Source organism: Neophocaena asiaeorientalis, unplaced genomic scaffold (genome assembly GCF_003031525.2).
Source record: "Neophocaena asiaeorientalis asiaeorientalis breed wild unplaced genomic scaffold, Neophocaena_asiaeorientalis_V1.1 scaffold292, whole genome shotgun sequence".
NCBI classification, from domain to species: Eukaryota; Metazoa; Chordata; class Mammalia; order Artiodactyla; family Phocoenidae; genus Neophocaena; species Neophocaena asiaeorientalis.
In genome coordinates, this window is record NW_020173241.1 from 454,502 (window position 1) to 469,507 (window position 15,006).

At 51.4% G+C, this 15,006-nt stretch overlaps 1 protein-coding gene across 1 annotated transcript in view; it reads left to right on the forward strand.

The window, feature by feature from the left end:
* Positions 1 to 15,006, forward strand: part of COL23A1 (collagen type XXIII alpha 1 chain) — a 320,111-nt gene that overhangs the window by 270,250 nt on the left and 34,855 nt on the right. The window contains exons 3-4 of the mRNA XM_024745644.1: positions 3,470 to 3,477; positions 5,051 to 5,077. Of these exons, the coding sequence (XP_024601412.1) occupies positions 3,470 to 3,477; positions 5,051 to 5,077 (35 nt within the window). The remainder of the gene's footprint in view (positions 1 to 3,469; positions 3,478 to 5,050; positions 5,078 to 15,006) is intronic.

A 15,006-nucleotide genomic window follows, 5' to 3' on the forward strand; every position in this document is an offset into this window, starting at 1 on the left:
CTCTCACTAGAAGAGGACAGGGATGCTTAGGACAGGGATGTTTGTCACTTTCACTGCTGTATCCCACTTTCCCAGAACAGCATTTAGAACAGTAGGCACTCAGTGAGTGTCTGTGGGACAAGTGAAGAGGGTGATGAGTGAAGAAGCTATTGCAAGTCAGGAGGTGCTGGTAACATGGATGAGGTTGTGGTATTGGGGAGAGACCCAAGGGGATGGGCTTCAGAGCAACAAACAGTGGATGTGCCAATAGAGCATGTCGAGAAGGACTCCTCATTTCCCCGTTCACCAGCTGGGCAGGAGGGGATGCCATCCACAGAGACCAGGAGCTGGAGAGGAGCACATTTGTGGGCAGAAGATTGTGAGTGGGACTGTGCATCCCTGCTTGAGGAATCATGGGATTATTCAAGGGGAAATCAAGCAGGCAGCTCAAAAAGGGAGCCTGAGCCTCAAGGCATGGTCAGGACTGGAGATCTACATTTGGGACACTTCCACCTATTGTAGCCATGAGCATGGAAGAGCTCCTTGGGAAAGATGGAGAGAGGAGACTGATGAGCAGGGAACTGAAAAGAAGAAAGCTTAGACTTGATCCCTGAGGAGCCTTGGCATGTGAGGCTGGGAGAGGAGACTGAGTCAGCTGAATAGCCAGGGAGGTGGGAGGACGTGTCTGTCATCTTGGAAGCCAAAGGAGGAGAGCACTTGTAGAAGGAGGGAGAAGGTGAGTCCAAGGAGGAGAAGAAATCCTGTCAGGCTTATTGATTGGAGGAGGTCGTTGGAGACATGGTGAGTGCCATTTTGGTGGAAGGATAGGAATGGAATCCAAACCGTAGGGTCATGAGGTGAGTGGAAGGTGAGTGAGAGGAGACCCCCTCCTTCCAGCAGTGCAGCTGTGAGGGAGAGAGGAGCTGGGGCAGGAACAGAGGAGGGCGTGGAACAAAGGATGGTTTCTCGTGTTCAGAGCTGTGGGGAAGGATCTGCTTGAAGGGCAGGCTTGACCAGGGGAGCTTGGGGGCGGCAGGGTCCCAAAAGGAGGAGGCGGGTCAGCTCCTCTGAGTTGTCAATGAAAATAATCAATAAACAATCTATAAAAGGAATAGAAAAGAGTTTTACTTGAGCCAAACTGAGGAGTATAGCCCAGAAGCCAGCCTCACAGATAACTCTGAGAAACTGCTTTAGAGAAGCATGGTTTTCAGCACAGTTTTATGTCTTGTCAGAACAAAGAACCACAAACAAGTCAGGGATACATTCCTTCAAGGTTTCAAAAAAACAGATCAGCAAGTACACAGTGAGTCAGTATGGCTTTGGCACCTGGGAAGGGAATCTTATCATGAAAGGAGTACCAGCATTGGCGTCCCAGGAAGGGAGGCATTTAATCTTTATTTTTAACATGGACATTCTTTACTTCTGGTCAATGTGCCCTTTTCTTTAATAATTAAAGCAGGTGTACAGTGTATGTTTGATAGGCCACAAACAGGATGTTTTAGTTAGCAGAAAATCCAAGTTAACTCATGTATAAGCCAGAATGCCTTCCCCATACCTCAATATGTGAACATTTCTTCTATCAGAGTTAACCTGAGGGGCACGGAGCAGAGGCCAGGCACAGGTGCAGGTACAGGCAGGTGTGGGCGTGTGGCATCAGAAAGGCAATGGCGAGTCCATCTGGTGGCTTTTATCTTTTTTGTAAAACAAGAGAGCAGGCTGAAAGAGAGATGCCAGCTGTACGGATGTCCACGTGGCCTACAACCTGCCCGGCCCCTAGTCTAGGCTTAGGGAACACACAGCCCACTCCCCCACCACGTTACGTTCTCAGGCATTAGCACCATCATGCATTAGTTTCTCAAGCGAAAAATCATTATCTCATCTCTCTCCTTCCTCTATGCCTGATGCACCTCTCCACTCATCCTCCACCATTAAATCCATGAGCAAGTAAGTCCTGTCTGTCCTCACTGATAAGTACCATCTGACTCACTTCTCTTCATCTCCACTGCCAGCCCCCAAGTCCAGGCCACTGTCACCTACAGGGGGACAACTGCAACCCATACTCATGCCCACTCACACTCCCTCAAATCACTCCTCTGTGCAGAACTCTTCAGTGGCCGCCACTGTCCTTCAAATCACGCTCCGCTGGACAATGACGTGGAAACGAGATGCTGTGGTCTGGCTGGCTTGCCTTCTCCCCAGGCCCTCCTCTGCTGCAGCCCACTCAGTTTCGCCTGGACCCTAGATGCCCAGTGACCTTGGCGTGTTCAGAGCCTTTCCCTCCTAGCCACGCGCTTCCCTCCCTGTTCCTCTCCCCGATAACTATTCCTCACCCTCTGAACTCAGCCTAGCCTCCCGACCTGAGTCGGCCCAGTCTGGCTCTGGCCCCTCATTACGTGCTGGGAGCTTCCTGTGCTTCCTCCTTGTGTCGTTGTTTTCTTAAGTATTGATCCATCCAAGGAAAATTCTGTGAGTCAGAGATCTTGCCTTTCACCACTGGTCCCATTAACCTGCACCCAGTGGCGATCCGTAAATATGTGTGGGCTGGCTGACTGCCGAGGGCCGCCTCCCTGTGCCGGCTTCACTCTCCAGACTGAGGTCTGGGGCCTGCCAGGAGAGAGCAGAGGAGTCACTCGTTTGGCAGCAACATGGCTTTAGTGGAAAATGTGTAGGATTTAAGAGTCGGGAGATTTCCTTCGGGGATAAATTCCACCCCTAACCAACTATGTGGCCTTAGACCAGTCATTTGTTTCTCTCTGAGCTTCTGTGTGGTCATCTGTCACATGGGTATGTTCATCATACCTCAAAGATTGTTGAGAAGGCCAAATGCTGTCATAGATGTGCAATATGGTTTGCACACTCTAAGGTGAGGAACACCTGAGTGTTCTCCATGGGGCAAGTCTCAGCTTACTGCACCAGCCTTCCCTGCAGCAGCCACCTGTGCTTCCAGACCCGCCCCCTTCAAATCCCCCATGTGCAGCCAGGCTCGGCACCGCTAACCCTGGAGCTGGGCTATGGGCCCCCAACCCCCCTACATGTCAGCTTCAGCCACACACTCACACATCCAGTGCACCTAGGAGTATTCTCACCTCCACCCAGAATGTTTTCTTTCTCAAGTCTCTCCCTTTCCATAGAAATGAACCAACCCCTAGTGAGTTCCAAAATTCGTTCTTCAAGCAGGAACAGGTCTGATTCCTACACTGCCTGCCAGAACCCAACACGGATGGGCCCCAAGCAAGAAGCAGCAGCAGCCTCATGTAATGCATGCAGGAACCAAAACTTGCTGGATTGTCTTTACCAGGCACACGCTCACCCAGCCACTCCAAGGACAGAGCACTCCCTCTGCCCTGCCACTTGGCTTTGGGGCCAATGACAGCATCAAAGCCTTGCTAGGAGGGGTGGCCAGGAGCTGTGTGAGAGAGTGACCGGCCTGGGCGAGGGGACCCTCTCTCCCTTTGATGCTGACTGTGGCTTCTCTGCTTGTGTTTTGCAGGTCCTCCCGTAAGTGTCCTGGATTATGCTCTCTGCTCCTGAAAGATAAGACATTTTGTTTTCTCTCTGTGTAACACTTTCATGAAAATAATATTTGATTAGAGTGGTCTGTCCTTAAAATTAAATTCAGTCCCAGACAGGGGCCATATTTTTTTGTGATTTGTAGATGAATGCAAGCACAGGATTCCATGGGCTTGACTTGCCCAGTGAAGCATCCTGTGACTGTTTTCCCTGCAAGAGAGCTGACATGAGCCTGGCTGCTCCTCACCAAATCTCTGGCTCAGCTTGATCACAGCAATGCAAGCACCGTGCCCATATTTCCTAAATGTTCAGCCGCAGTTGATCTGTGTAAACATTTTCGTCTCACGTGCTTTGGCAGAAAGAGCTTTGGAGTCAGGCAGTTATGCCAGGAATATGCTGGGCCTGACCACTAGATCCTGGGGTCCGTTTTCCTTCTTTGCCAAAATATTTGACTCTCTGGGTTGGGCAACAGGGACCTTGAGAGAACAGCTGGCCAGTGAAGGTGCTGAGTTTGAGAAGCGTGTGATTGGTGCCCAATCCACAGCAGCCCCGGAAATCACATTCCTTCTCCAAGACACGTGACAAGTCTGCCTTTGATTCATCTTGGCAGTTTTTCAGAGCCTGATAAATCCTGATGAATTAATTCAAAAAGCACATGGACAGTCCTCTTGAGCCAAAATTAACCTTCTAAAGGAATTCCTTTCAGATGAGCAGCTTCGTTTTACTTCCACTTACCATGATTCATTTCCCAATTAGCACCCTTCAGAATCTGGACCTCTTGATGCATGTAGCAGCACCACATTGAGCCAGAAAGTGAGAATGTCTAGATTTATGGGCTACGAGCAGTTTTTCACAGTTGGGTCATTCCTGACTGTCACATGGAGGCTAGCCTGCGTGAACTTGCCGAAGTGTGTAATGCAGAGGGCTATGGAGAAAATTTGGTTTTTTGTGTTTTTTTTTTTAAACTTGGCTGTTAAAACGACTAAGTGGATTAAACAAATGCAGAATTCTCAAGCTGCAACCTGAGATGGATACCAATGTATGGGACACTGGCGGGACAGCCACTGCTCCGAGCACATGGGGTCAGAGAAGCATCCAGTAGCAGTAAAGGTGCCCCCATATCTCTGGTTTCCAAGGCTGTCTTCCTCAGGTCACCCCATCCCAGTGGCAACAGACAGGAAACCCATATCCTGCTCACTAGGCCCCAGATCAGGCCCCATTTAAGGAGCATTTTCCATGGTAACTGTGATGCCACCCTCCAGAAGCCCACAATCCCACAAGGTCCTTGCCATGTGCCTTGGCTGACGTGGGGAGGACACATGTGGTATGTGCCCTGGGGGCCCCTCCAGCCTGGCCCTATGAGGTGAGGAATGGGTGCGCCATCCCCCAAACCCACTGGAGCCTTGCATCCCCCAGCTTGAAAGAGTCAGTTACCAGCCAGCAGCCCCTGCTGCAAACCCTGCAGATATTGGGGGGATATGGGGCCCTGACTGAGTTCTAAGTGTTGCCATATGGTTTTCTGCCGAAAGTCTAATTATTAATGACGTATTAATTACCACAGGGGCAATCAGGACGAGATGGCTACCCGGTAATTTGCCATATATTTTTTTGCTCTTTTTGCCCTTTACTCTCAAGCCAGTATTCTTCCTCTGTGCCTTTATTTACCTGTCTGCACTCCTCTCCTCCTCCTCTGCTCCTCAGTGGCTGTGGTCTCTCTGTGGAGGGAGTGGCGTTAGCTCTGTGAAGATGCAGGATGTGCAGATCTGCAGGGCCCTGGCCTGGAGGGAACTGTCTGCAGCTCTAGCTGCCTTGCAGACAAATCAAATAGCCTCCAAGAAAGAGTCTCATTGGCGTGCTGAGTCCACCCAACACTGCTCTTCCTGGCCAGTGTGTCAGCCCTGAGCCCAGGGTCCAGCCCTTGGCTGTGGAGTGAGTGCCCACCTGTGGGCATGGCTGCCAGACTCTTTCCAGTGGACAGAAGACTCCCTGTCCCAGCCTACCACGTCCTGTCACCACTCGAGAACGAGAGACTGGTTAGTTCCAGTTTGGCCTTTTTGGTGTCGTTACTTCTCAGATCTTTTACAATTAAACCTAAAAGTTAGCTTATGCTTGGAATGGATTTCCCAGCCTGGGCTGAGTGAGCACCACGACAGAAGCAAGGTGAAATATGGCTGTGCCACTGTCCAGTCCTGCACGGAGAGTAAGGCCCATGATAGCAGCATGCAGAAGTCCTGATAAAGAAAGAGCAGAGGGTAAGCCTGGTGAAGGAGAGCATGGCAGGACCATGCTGTTGGGAGATTTGTTCTGTGCCACAGGCCAGGAGGATTCAGGGAGGGAAATGTTGATGGATTCAGAGGACGCTCTAGTGGCCAGCTCTGTCCAGAGTCAGGATTGGCTGGCAGTGGAGGGCCGGGTCAGGGGGTGGGTGTCCCCAGTCTTGCAGGAGCCACCTTCCCAGAAGGCTGTGGAGGGCCGTCCAGCCCTGAGCATCAGGGAGACCTGGGCATGGATTCCAACCCTGCTGCCTCCTAGCTGGGTGACCTTGGGGAAGGCTCTGGCGTTCTCTGAGCTTTAGTTTCCTGTTCTGTGAAATGGGGTCATGCAAGGCCTCCCTAACAGCACTGGAGTTGGGATTAATTAAGACTGAGGAGGTGATGGCTACACAAAATGGGTCACAAACCCAGCCTACAATTCTTGGTGGAAACTTTGGGGGGCATTTACCTCATGTCTCGAGTGGTCTGTGCTCCACCCACCCAGGCAGCCAGGGCAGCTTCCCCCAGCAGCAAGCAGCCCAGCCCCTCTGACCAGAAACATCCTGCTCTGTGTGGGGTAAGAACGAAATGCGAAGCCGGCCATGATCCACCTTCACCCCACAGGAGCACACAGGGGATCAGGGCACCGCCACCTCCCAGCAGCCTTTCCTGATTGGCCCACATTCCTAGACATGGCAGCTAGAGTCTTGGGGAACCACAGGCTTTTGCTGGAACATTTCAGCCTCGTGTCCTGGGCCTGCTCGCTTCACTAGCTCAGGAGCATTGGAAACATCCTGACAGAACCACTCCTGGGATTACCTAGTTACCTTTTATACTCCAGGGTTACTCTTGATTGTAGGTGCCCGTGTCCAAAGGGGAGTGGGTGGTGTCTGGGTGAGTGGATTTCTTCCCTCTTGCGCATTGTTGTCTCCTCTGAGCACACATGACCCAGGCTGTGAGCATCGGAGAGGCTGCTGGCTGATTGTGGGAATCATTTTCCTCAGGCGAGGGTCAGGGGACTCCAGACCAGATGCCAGGGGTCCAGTCTACCTCCCACAGAGCTTCTTCCCCTCTGTCACCATCCCTGCCCTTCCTCCCAGGACGGAGCAGGCTGAGGGGTGGCCAGCAGGCTCTGTGGGTGATGAGTAGGAGTCCTCCTTCAGAGTTAGGCAGCTGGGAATTGAATCCCCTCACAAGCTGTGAAGCTGGGGGCAAGACCCTCAGCAGCCCTAAAATCTGTTTCCTTCCATGTGAAGAAGAGAGCTGGGATTTAGGTAAAGTGAGGTCACAGCAAATGGTGGTCAGGTGACTAAGGCCATTACAGGGCTGTCAGGGAATTAAGCCTGGTGTTTAGTGTATGAGGTTTTTGGCACTGAGCCTGGGTCAGAGACAGGGCTCTGTGAATTTGGGGTGGGGAGGCCAAGGGAGGGATGTGCATGCAGTGTGTCCACCTGGTATGAAGTTGGGAGCTTTCTGGGAAGGGAGCAGGTTAGGGCCCAGCAAGCCTTCCCCACTGCCCGTTTGCAGACAGCGCTGGCAGCCCACGCCCTTGGCCCCTTAAGCTTCTCATCACTTGGCAGCCCTGAGAAGGTTGGGCCCGGTGAGGGGTGAGGAGAAGCTGGTATCATACCCACAATTACCCCAGGGCTGGGTTGCCCCTTTTCCTGAGGTCGCCCACCCCAGTTTGCATGCAACTCCACTTCCACACAGATCTGGGCATCTTCCCTGACTGGGCTGGCCTTGCCTGCTGCTGAGTTCAAGGTGTTTGTGCCTCCAGTGCCAGGAGCCAGCCGACTCACCCAGCTGTGTGCCTCCGAGCACCCTTGTTCCCTCAGGCCGCACAGGCTGTCCCTTCGGTAGAGGGATACAGGGTGGAAGTGACACTCCGCCTGGCTTTCCCCAAAGGAGGGAAGCAGGCCCATGTGGGCAGGCAGAGGTTGGGAGGGAATTCTGTGGGCTTGGGGCGCCCATGTGTTTTAAGCTGAAATTCAGCTCTCTCAGCCTGTGGAGGGCCTGGCTCCCAGCCCAAGCTCTGCTGACAGACGGGTCCATGTGCTCATCCCAGGGTTAGGGCAACCCCTGCAGCACGAGGGGCCTGGCCACCTGAGAGGCACCTCGTGTACTGAGTATTCACGGACTTTGATTCTGTCTGACCCCAGTCCCGTCCTGGCTCAGCTGCGCGGTCTTGGGTACTTGGCCTCTTAGAACCTGGGGAGATCACACCTACAGAGTTGGAGACTTAAAGGGGGGAACACACGCAGAGCCCAAGTGCAGCATGGCAGGTGGCAGCCCCTTGATAATACCTCTATCTTTCCTCACCCCACAAAACCTCGAGGGAAGGAAAGACAGGCTTAGGAAATCATTCTGATCCACCAACACACATTGGCAGCATTTGGAAAGGAAAATGGCTTTGAACAGTCAGTGTTAGAAAAAGTTTTGGGGGCTCCTTTCTTTTTCTTGAACTAAACTTCAAGACCAGCTTCAGGGAGTTTTTTGTTTTGTTTTTCCTTTGTGCTAAAAACATGTCACTTCCTAAAGGGAAGTAAGAACAAGAAAAGAGTCAAGCAGGATGCTTGTGGTAGAGACTGTGCCGGCCTCATGTTCTGGATTAATCCAGTGTGGCCCCCCCACCCCGTAAGGAGACCAGCTGAAACCAGGTCCATATATGGACCTGATAGGAGCTGTAGGGGGACAGGGCCATAGGAGCTAAGCATGTCTGTGGGGCAGGCTGTGGACTGAAAAGGGCCTCAGTCACCTTGTCCACAGCCTCCCTGTACAGAGGCCAGCCTGTCCTTTTCTGCTGCCAAGGGTTCATGAATAGCTCTCTGCTGATGACAAAAGAAGCATGTTTTTTAATAAAACCTTCCCAAAATAGAGAAAAGCACAAAAAAGGAAAAAGCAATCGTCCATAATCCTACCACCCACAGATAAGTCCTCTCAATATTTTGGCATTTGTTCTTCCCATACTTTTTGTGTACAAATTTGTTTTTATAGTTATTATTCTAAAAATGGGATTACAGTGGACATACGTTTTTGTGGCCTATTTTTTTCCACTTAATATAGCATGAGATTTTTCCACATCATTAAGAATTCTTATAGAAAGTAATAGCTGCATAGCATTTTTTTTTTTTGGCGGTATGCGGGCCTCTCACTGTTGTGGCCTCTCCCGTTGTGGAGCACAGGCTGCAGACGCACAGGCTCAGCGGACATGGCTCACGGGCCCAGCCGCTCCGCGGCATGTGGGATCTTCCCGGACCGGGGCACGAACCCGTGTCCCCTGCATTGGCAGGTGGACTCTTAACCACTGCACCACCAGGGAAGCCCGCTGCATAGCATTTTATCACATATATAATTGATTTAACCAGTCTCCAAGTTATATTATTTATATTGACCATCTTTCACCCTTGTAGTCAACGTCGTGGGAATTAATCTAGGCTTATTTCCATGATTATCTCCTTTGTTTGTTTTTTTTGTTTTTTGGTCGTTTTTTTTGTGGTACACGGGCCTTTCACTGTTGTGGCCTCTCCTGTTGCAGAGCACAGGCTCAGGACACACAGGCTCAGCGGCCATGGCTCACGGGCCCAGCCGCTCCGCGGCATGTGGGGTCTTCCCAGACCGGGGCACGAACCTGTGTCCCCTGCATCGGCAGGCGGACTCTCAACCACTGCGTCACCAGGGAAGCCCAATGATTATCTTCTTTGAATAAATGTCTAGAAGTTGAATTGCTGGCCCAAAGGGTTTGCACATGTTTAAGGCTTTTGATGTGTACTGCCAAATTGCCCCCCCCCGGAAGCTGTGCTAATTTACATTCACACCAACAGCACATGAATGCTGCATGTTGCCCCAAGCCCTGGCCAATCATGGGTATTATACTTTTAAATCTATGACAACATAAGTTTAAAAGTTATGGATATGCGTATGTATCTTGTTTTAATTTAGGGTGTATTTTCATTAGAAGCACGGTCTCAGAGATTAAACTAGTGTTGATAAATATTGTGTAATTCTCACTGCCATCTGGTGGTATAACTTGGAATTGCAGGTATAGAATTTAAAGAGATCACCAGCCTTTGAGAGCTTTCAGATTCCAGTTGATCCAGGGACAGCAGATATCATGCAATCAGCCACACACGGGAGAATTTTGAACTCAGAACATTGTCAGTCCAAGGTGGGACCTGCAGAGGAGCCCTGGGCCCAGTGTTCTTACATTAGGGGGTAGTAATCAGCATTTATGTTGATAAAGTGATTTTGCCATCTCATAAATAGCGGGCTCGGCTCTGTTCAACAAATACATAAGGTGTGTTGTGTACTAGGGTAGCACAAAAAGAATCAGACCCAGTTGCAGCCTTTGGGGAGCTATGGGGGAGGGGGACCAACAGCCAATTTACCATGGGATAGAGAGGGAGGGACAACTTGGGGTCACTGTGACCTTCCTAGAGGTTTCTTCTCACAAACTCTTTTTTTCCACTCCAAAATGTGGCTTCTGTCTAGGATGAAAAGACCTGTCTGTCACGCAAGGCTCAGTATTGCCTACATCTTGACTTTGGCACAGAAAAAGTCTCATCATCTCCTATTTACAACATCGAAATCCTCACATTTCCTCTTTTTTGGTATTTGGACTTTTTTGACTCAGCATTGAGCTATAGTGACTTTCGCGTTTGTTTTACACCTTCAGAATACAATTCAAACATTTTTGAAAAATGTGTATTTGGTAAATCTTCCAGGGCTTAAGATTTGTGTATTTGAATGTATGAGGAGAGTATTAGGTTGTGAGGTACATAGAAATGATGAAACCCAGTGAGGGCCAGTGGTACAGAGGCCCTGGAATGGGGGAGCATGCCCACTTCAGAAACACTATCGGTCATTGTCTCTGTGCCAGGTGCTTTTCTGGGTCTTTGGACTAGCACCAAACAGGAGTGACAAGGCCCCTCCCTGTAGTGAGGAAGAGAGAAACAAACAAGTAATAAGCCAACAAGATAGCTTCAAGCAGTAAAATGTGCTAGAGAATAAAGCAGGGGACATGATGAGAGGGCTGACTGGGTGGATGGGTGGGTATAATTTGGATTAAATAATCAGAAGTCTCTTGGGGAAGATGACATTTGAGGTGAGACTTAAATGATGAAAAGATGTAGCAATCTTTGAGGGGGGTTGAGAAATGCTTCTGGCAGAGGAAGAAGCAAGTGCACAGGTCATGAGGTAGGAACAAGCATCGTGTGTCCAGGGTACGTGCGAGGCCAATGTGGCTCGAGTGAGCGAGCAAGTGCCAGGAAATGGTAGAAGGGGAAGTCAGAGAGGTCTCCAAGGCTGTGTGGGATAGAATCTTACAGGCCACGGTGAGAGGCTGACCCAGGCAGGAGGCCAAGGAAACTTGGCTCTGTGTTTACAGAAACTACCTGTCCACAGAGACAGCTGCCTTGACAAGGGTGGGGAGTCTCTCTCCTCCCAAGGGAGCTAGAAAAAAGGACTGTCCACTCTCATCCCCCAGAAGCCTTTCCAACGGGCCTGGGAACAAGTGCACAGACCAAGTGCTTGCTGGGGGCATGATTGCCCGCATTCCCACCCTGGGAGATTGATGGTCTCGGCCCTGCTGGACAGAGGAGGAAGCTAGGCTCAGACACTGATAGGACTTGGCCAAGAGACAAGGCCCACCTGCATGGCAAAGCCCGGATTAGCACGCAGCCTGAAGACTCTCCATCACACCAGCCACCCTATCAGTAAGCAGGTTGTGGCAGCAGACCAGGGCTCAGACTGTCTGTGCATTGGCAGAAGGGTCTTTCTCTTCTCACCACCCAGAGAAACAGATTATTTGGGGTGAATTTTCTGTTTCTCTTCCTCATCCCTATTTTTATCTGGCCCTGGAGCTCTCTCCCCATTCCACCCCCATTATCAAATTGTTAAGACCCTTTCCTGCTTTCCATTAAAAAAAAAACAAAAACAGAAAAACCAGTTCTAACTTAAATGAAGAAGAAAATTTCTTCATTCCACCTTCTTTCCTATTCCTCATCCATGTGTCTGTATCATGGCGATTATTAGAAATTCGGGTCCCCCTCGTGGTGAAATGTCCAATTCCGTTTCCCTGGCCAGGAGCAGCTGAGTGAAGCAAAGAGACCACAGCCATGATCAAGTCCCTTTCCACCACTGCTGGTAGGCAGTCACTTAGCCCTTCTGTCCACATTTGCAGTGTGAGGCTTGGCCTGGATGAAAACATTAGGGCTTGGATCTGTGCAGCTTTTCACAGTTTCAAAGTACATCATATCCCTGGACATGATGATTTGTGCCCATTTTGTGGACTGAAAAACTGAAGCTTAGAGTGGCCATGCCACTTTTCCAGATCTCACAGTGACAAGCACATGGGGGCTGGCTTCCCCCTGAAGACTCCCTAGACCTTCCCACACAGAGACATTTATGGCACAGTGGGTAAGGCTGTAATGCATTCAGACAGGGCCTCGGACCCCACAGAGGAAGGAGGAGCTAACTCTGCCTGGGACAAGGGGAGGCTTCATAGAAGAGGGACAGTTGGGGCATGTCTTGAGGGATGAGTAGGAGTTTGGCATGAAGACAAGGTAGGAGGCATTCCATGCAGCACCAGCACAGGCACAATGTAAACGGCAGGGGGTGAGATGTGGTCCCATGTGCCAGTGGACAGTGACTCTGAGGGAGGGCAGGGAAAGGCGGGAAGATGATGCTGAGTAAGGGGCCCCCACCCACCCAGAGGGGTGTGGGCAGAAGTGTATATTGGAAAGGCCTCCCTGGCTACAGGGCAGAGACTGGAGGAAGGGGGTCCAGGTAGAAGGCAGCTACAATAATATCAGGCACTGAAATAAGAATGTCCCAGTAAGGATGGAGTAAAAGGGGCAGACTGGAGAAATGAGGGCTGGCAGGAGTTGCAGGCTGGCTCTGACAGGTGAGGGACCAGAGCCAGAACTCCTCATGCTTGGCAGCACCCAGTTCCCCAAGCACCACCTATCTGGGGCGGGGCGGGGGCCAGGCAGAGCTGCACGTCGTCTCCAGAATCAGTCATGGGGGCATCGACAGCCTAGGCCCCGGGGGACAGCATAAGCTCTGAGCAGAAATGTGGGATATGAGACAGGGCCTCTGCCTGGGACCAATTTTGCAATGAATAACTCAGACTGTTTGGAGTTAATCAAGTGAACAAAAAAGGACCACAGGGCACCACACACTCATATGCTTTTTTGCACTCTCATAGTTCAAAAACAGCTTTGATTGTAATAATATAATTAGTTAAATGATTCATCTGTAATATCCCAAATTCATCTGTTTTTAGATTTCAACCTCCTACATCTCATTTTCATCTGAGCCTTGCAGTGCTTCTCCCCATCTCCCCATATTCTGGGTGGAGCAGGGAAGGGATGAAAGCAGATTTTCCAATCCCCACTAATGGCCCCCAGATTGGAACCTTGGGGAGACACAGCCAGGCCCCAGGGAAAGGGCCACCGTGCTGGCCTTTCCTCCCTCCTCCCCAGGGTCCCTCGAAAGCCCAGGACAGATGCTCCTTCACCCAGGCTCCTTGCCTTGGGCCCATGCTTTATCCCATGTCCCTCAAGTGTCACATGTGGGGCAACCAAAGGACCAGAGGGCTGAGCTGCTGCTCCTGCCCCCGGTTCCCAGATGCCCTGCTTACCCTCGGCAGCCTTTTGCATCGTCCTGGCAGTGGCCCGGGAGCCCCCAGCCCCAGATACAAAGCTCCGAGGGAGGTGCCATCTTCCCACATCCAGCTCTGGGATTGCTATCAGCAGGGACAGGCCATGGAGGGCCAGCAGAAGTTGGTCCTGCCCTTTGCAGGCGTGACTGTGACAACATCTTTGCTGGCCCCTCTTCCCACTTCCCCCAGGCAGCAAAGCACCCTCACCAACCCCCCACAGGAAGAACATGTTCACAGACCTGCACTAAGCCACTGGGACAAGCTCAGGTCTTCCAAGTAAATAGATTTGAGAGAAAGCAGTTATTTGGGGTATGAAGCTGGTCCACCCAGCTCCTCCTGAAATCAGGGATTGGCCCCCTGTCCTGCCCATGCAGTGAAGAGAGAGTGGGCTTTGGGGCTCCGCAGACCGTGTGATCTCAGGCATGTCCCTAACCCCTCTTCAGCCATTGGGGGAGCCAGGTAATTGACTCCATGAGAGCCCTAACACTGGACATACAGGCTGGGTTCAGTGACAGTTCTTGCCACCGTGATGATCACTGACCCCAGCAGGGGGAGCCCTTGAGTGTCCCCAGTGCCCAGCTCCCAGGATGTGGCCCAGGGGGCAGGAGTCAGTGGGTGCCTATGACAGCCGTCAACAGGTCAAGAGTGCCCTCTGGTGCTTCCAGGCCAGGCACAGGCATCAGTAGGAAACTGGACATTCATTCATAGAAGAGTTCCCTTGACAGCTGGTTCACTCAATAAATATTTACTGTGTTCTCACTATGTATGAGGCACTTTGTTTGGCATTTGGGATACAATTAGTGAGAAATACATCTAGAGTCCCTCCCCCCGTGGAGGCTGTGATTGAGCGGGAGAGAGAATCAAAATTCAGGGCCAGGAAGGAACAACAGGTTGCTGCGACTGTATTTGACCTGGGCCTGGCCTGGTGGGAGTCGGGGTACCGACTCCCAGGAAGGGAGGTGTGAGCCGAGGTCGGAAGGCCAAGTAGGGGCTGACAAATGGAAGCTTTGGGGGAATGTCCAGAGAGAGGGTACACCCAAGACAGGCCAGGCTGGGAGGGAACAGGAGAGTGGGGTCAGGGGCCAGCAGCCATGGAGCACCCAGCTTCATTGAGCAAGTGGTTGCTTCCCTAAGGGACCACAAGGTGGAGGGAACTTGCAGTAGCATCCAACCTGGGAAGGTCCAGGCTTAAACAAAAACTTTGCAAACCTATCAGGCTGCCCAGGAAGCAGTGAGTTCCCCGTCATTGGAGGTATACAAGCCAGGGCTGCATACCCACCTTTCAGGAGGGACATCTAGGGAGAGGTTGGCCCCAGTGGGTCATCTTCTGTACAAGAGCGGGTTCTTCCACTAGTTGGTCCTCCCTTTTGGGCTACTTAGACCCAAACTCAGTGGGACAGGATGGCACGAGCCCAGCCGGGGAAGGGGGCACTTCAAAGATTCACAGACATCCCTCAGAGCCAGGCCTCTAGTGGGCACTGGAGCCTCAGGGACAGTCACAGTGGGGAGGGGAGGCATTGGGAAGACAGAGCAGAGGGTCAGTAACGGAGGAACTATGTGGGATGAGGGGGAGTTGAGGAAGACTTCTCAGAGGTTACACGTGAG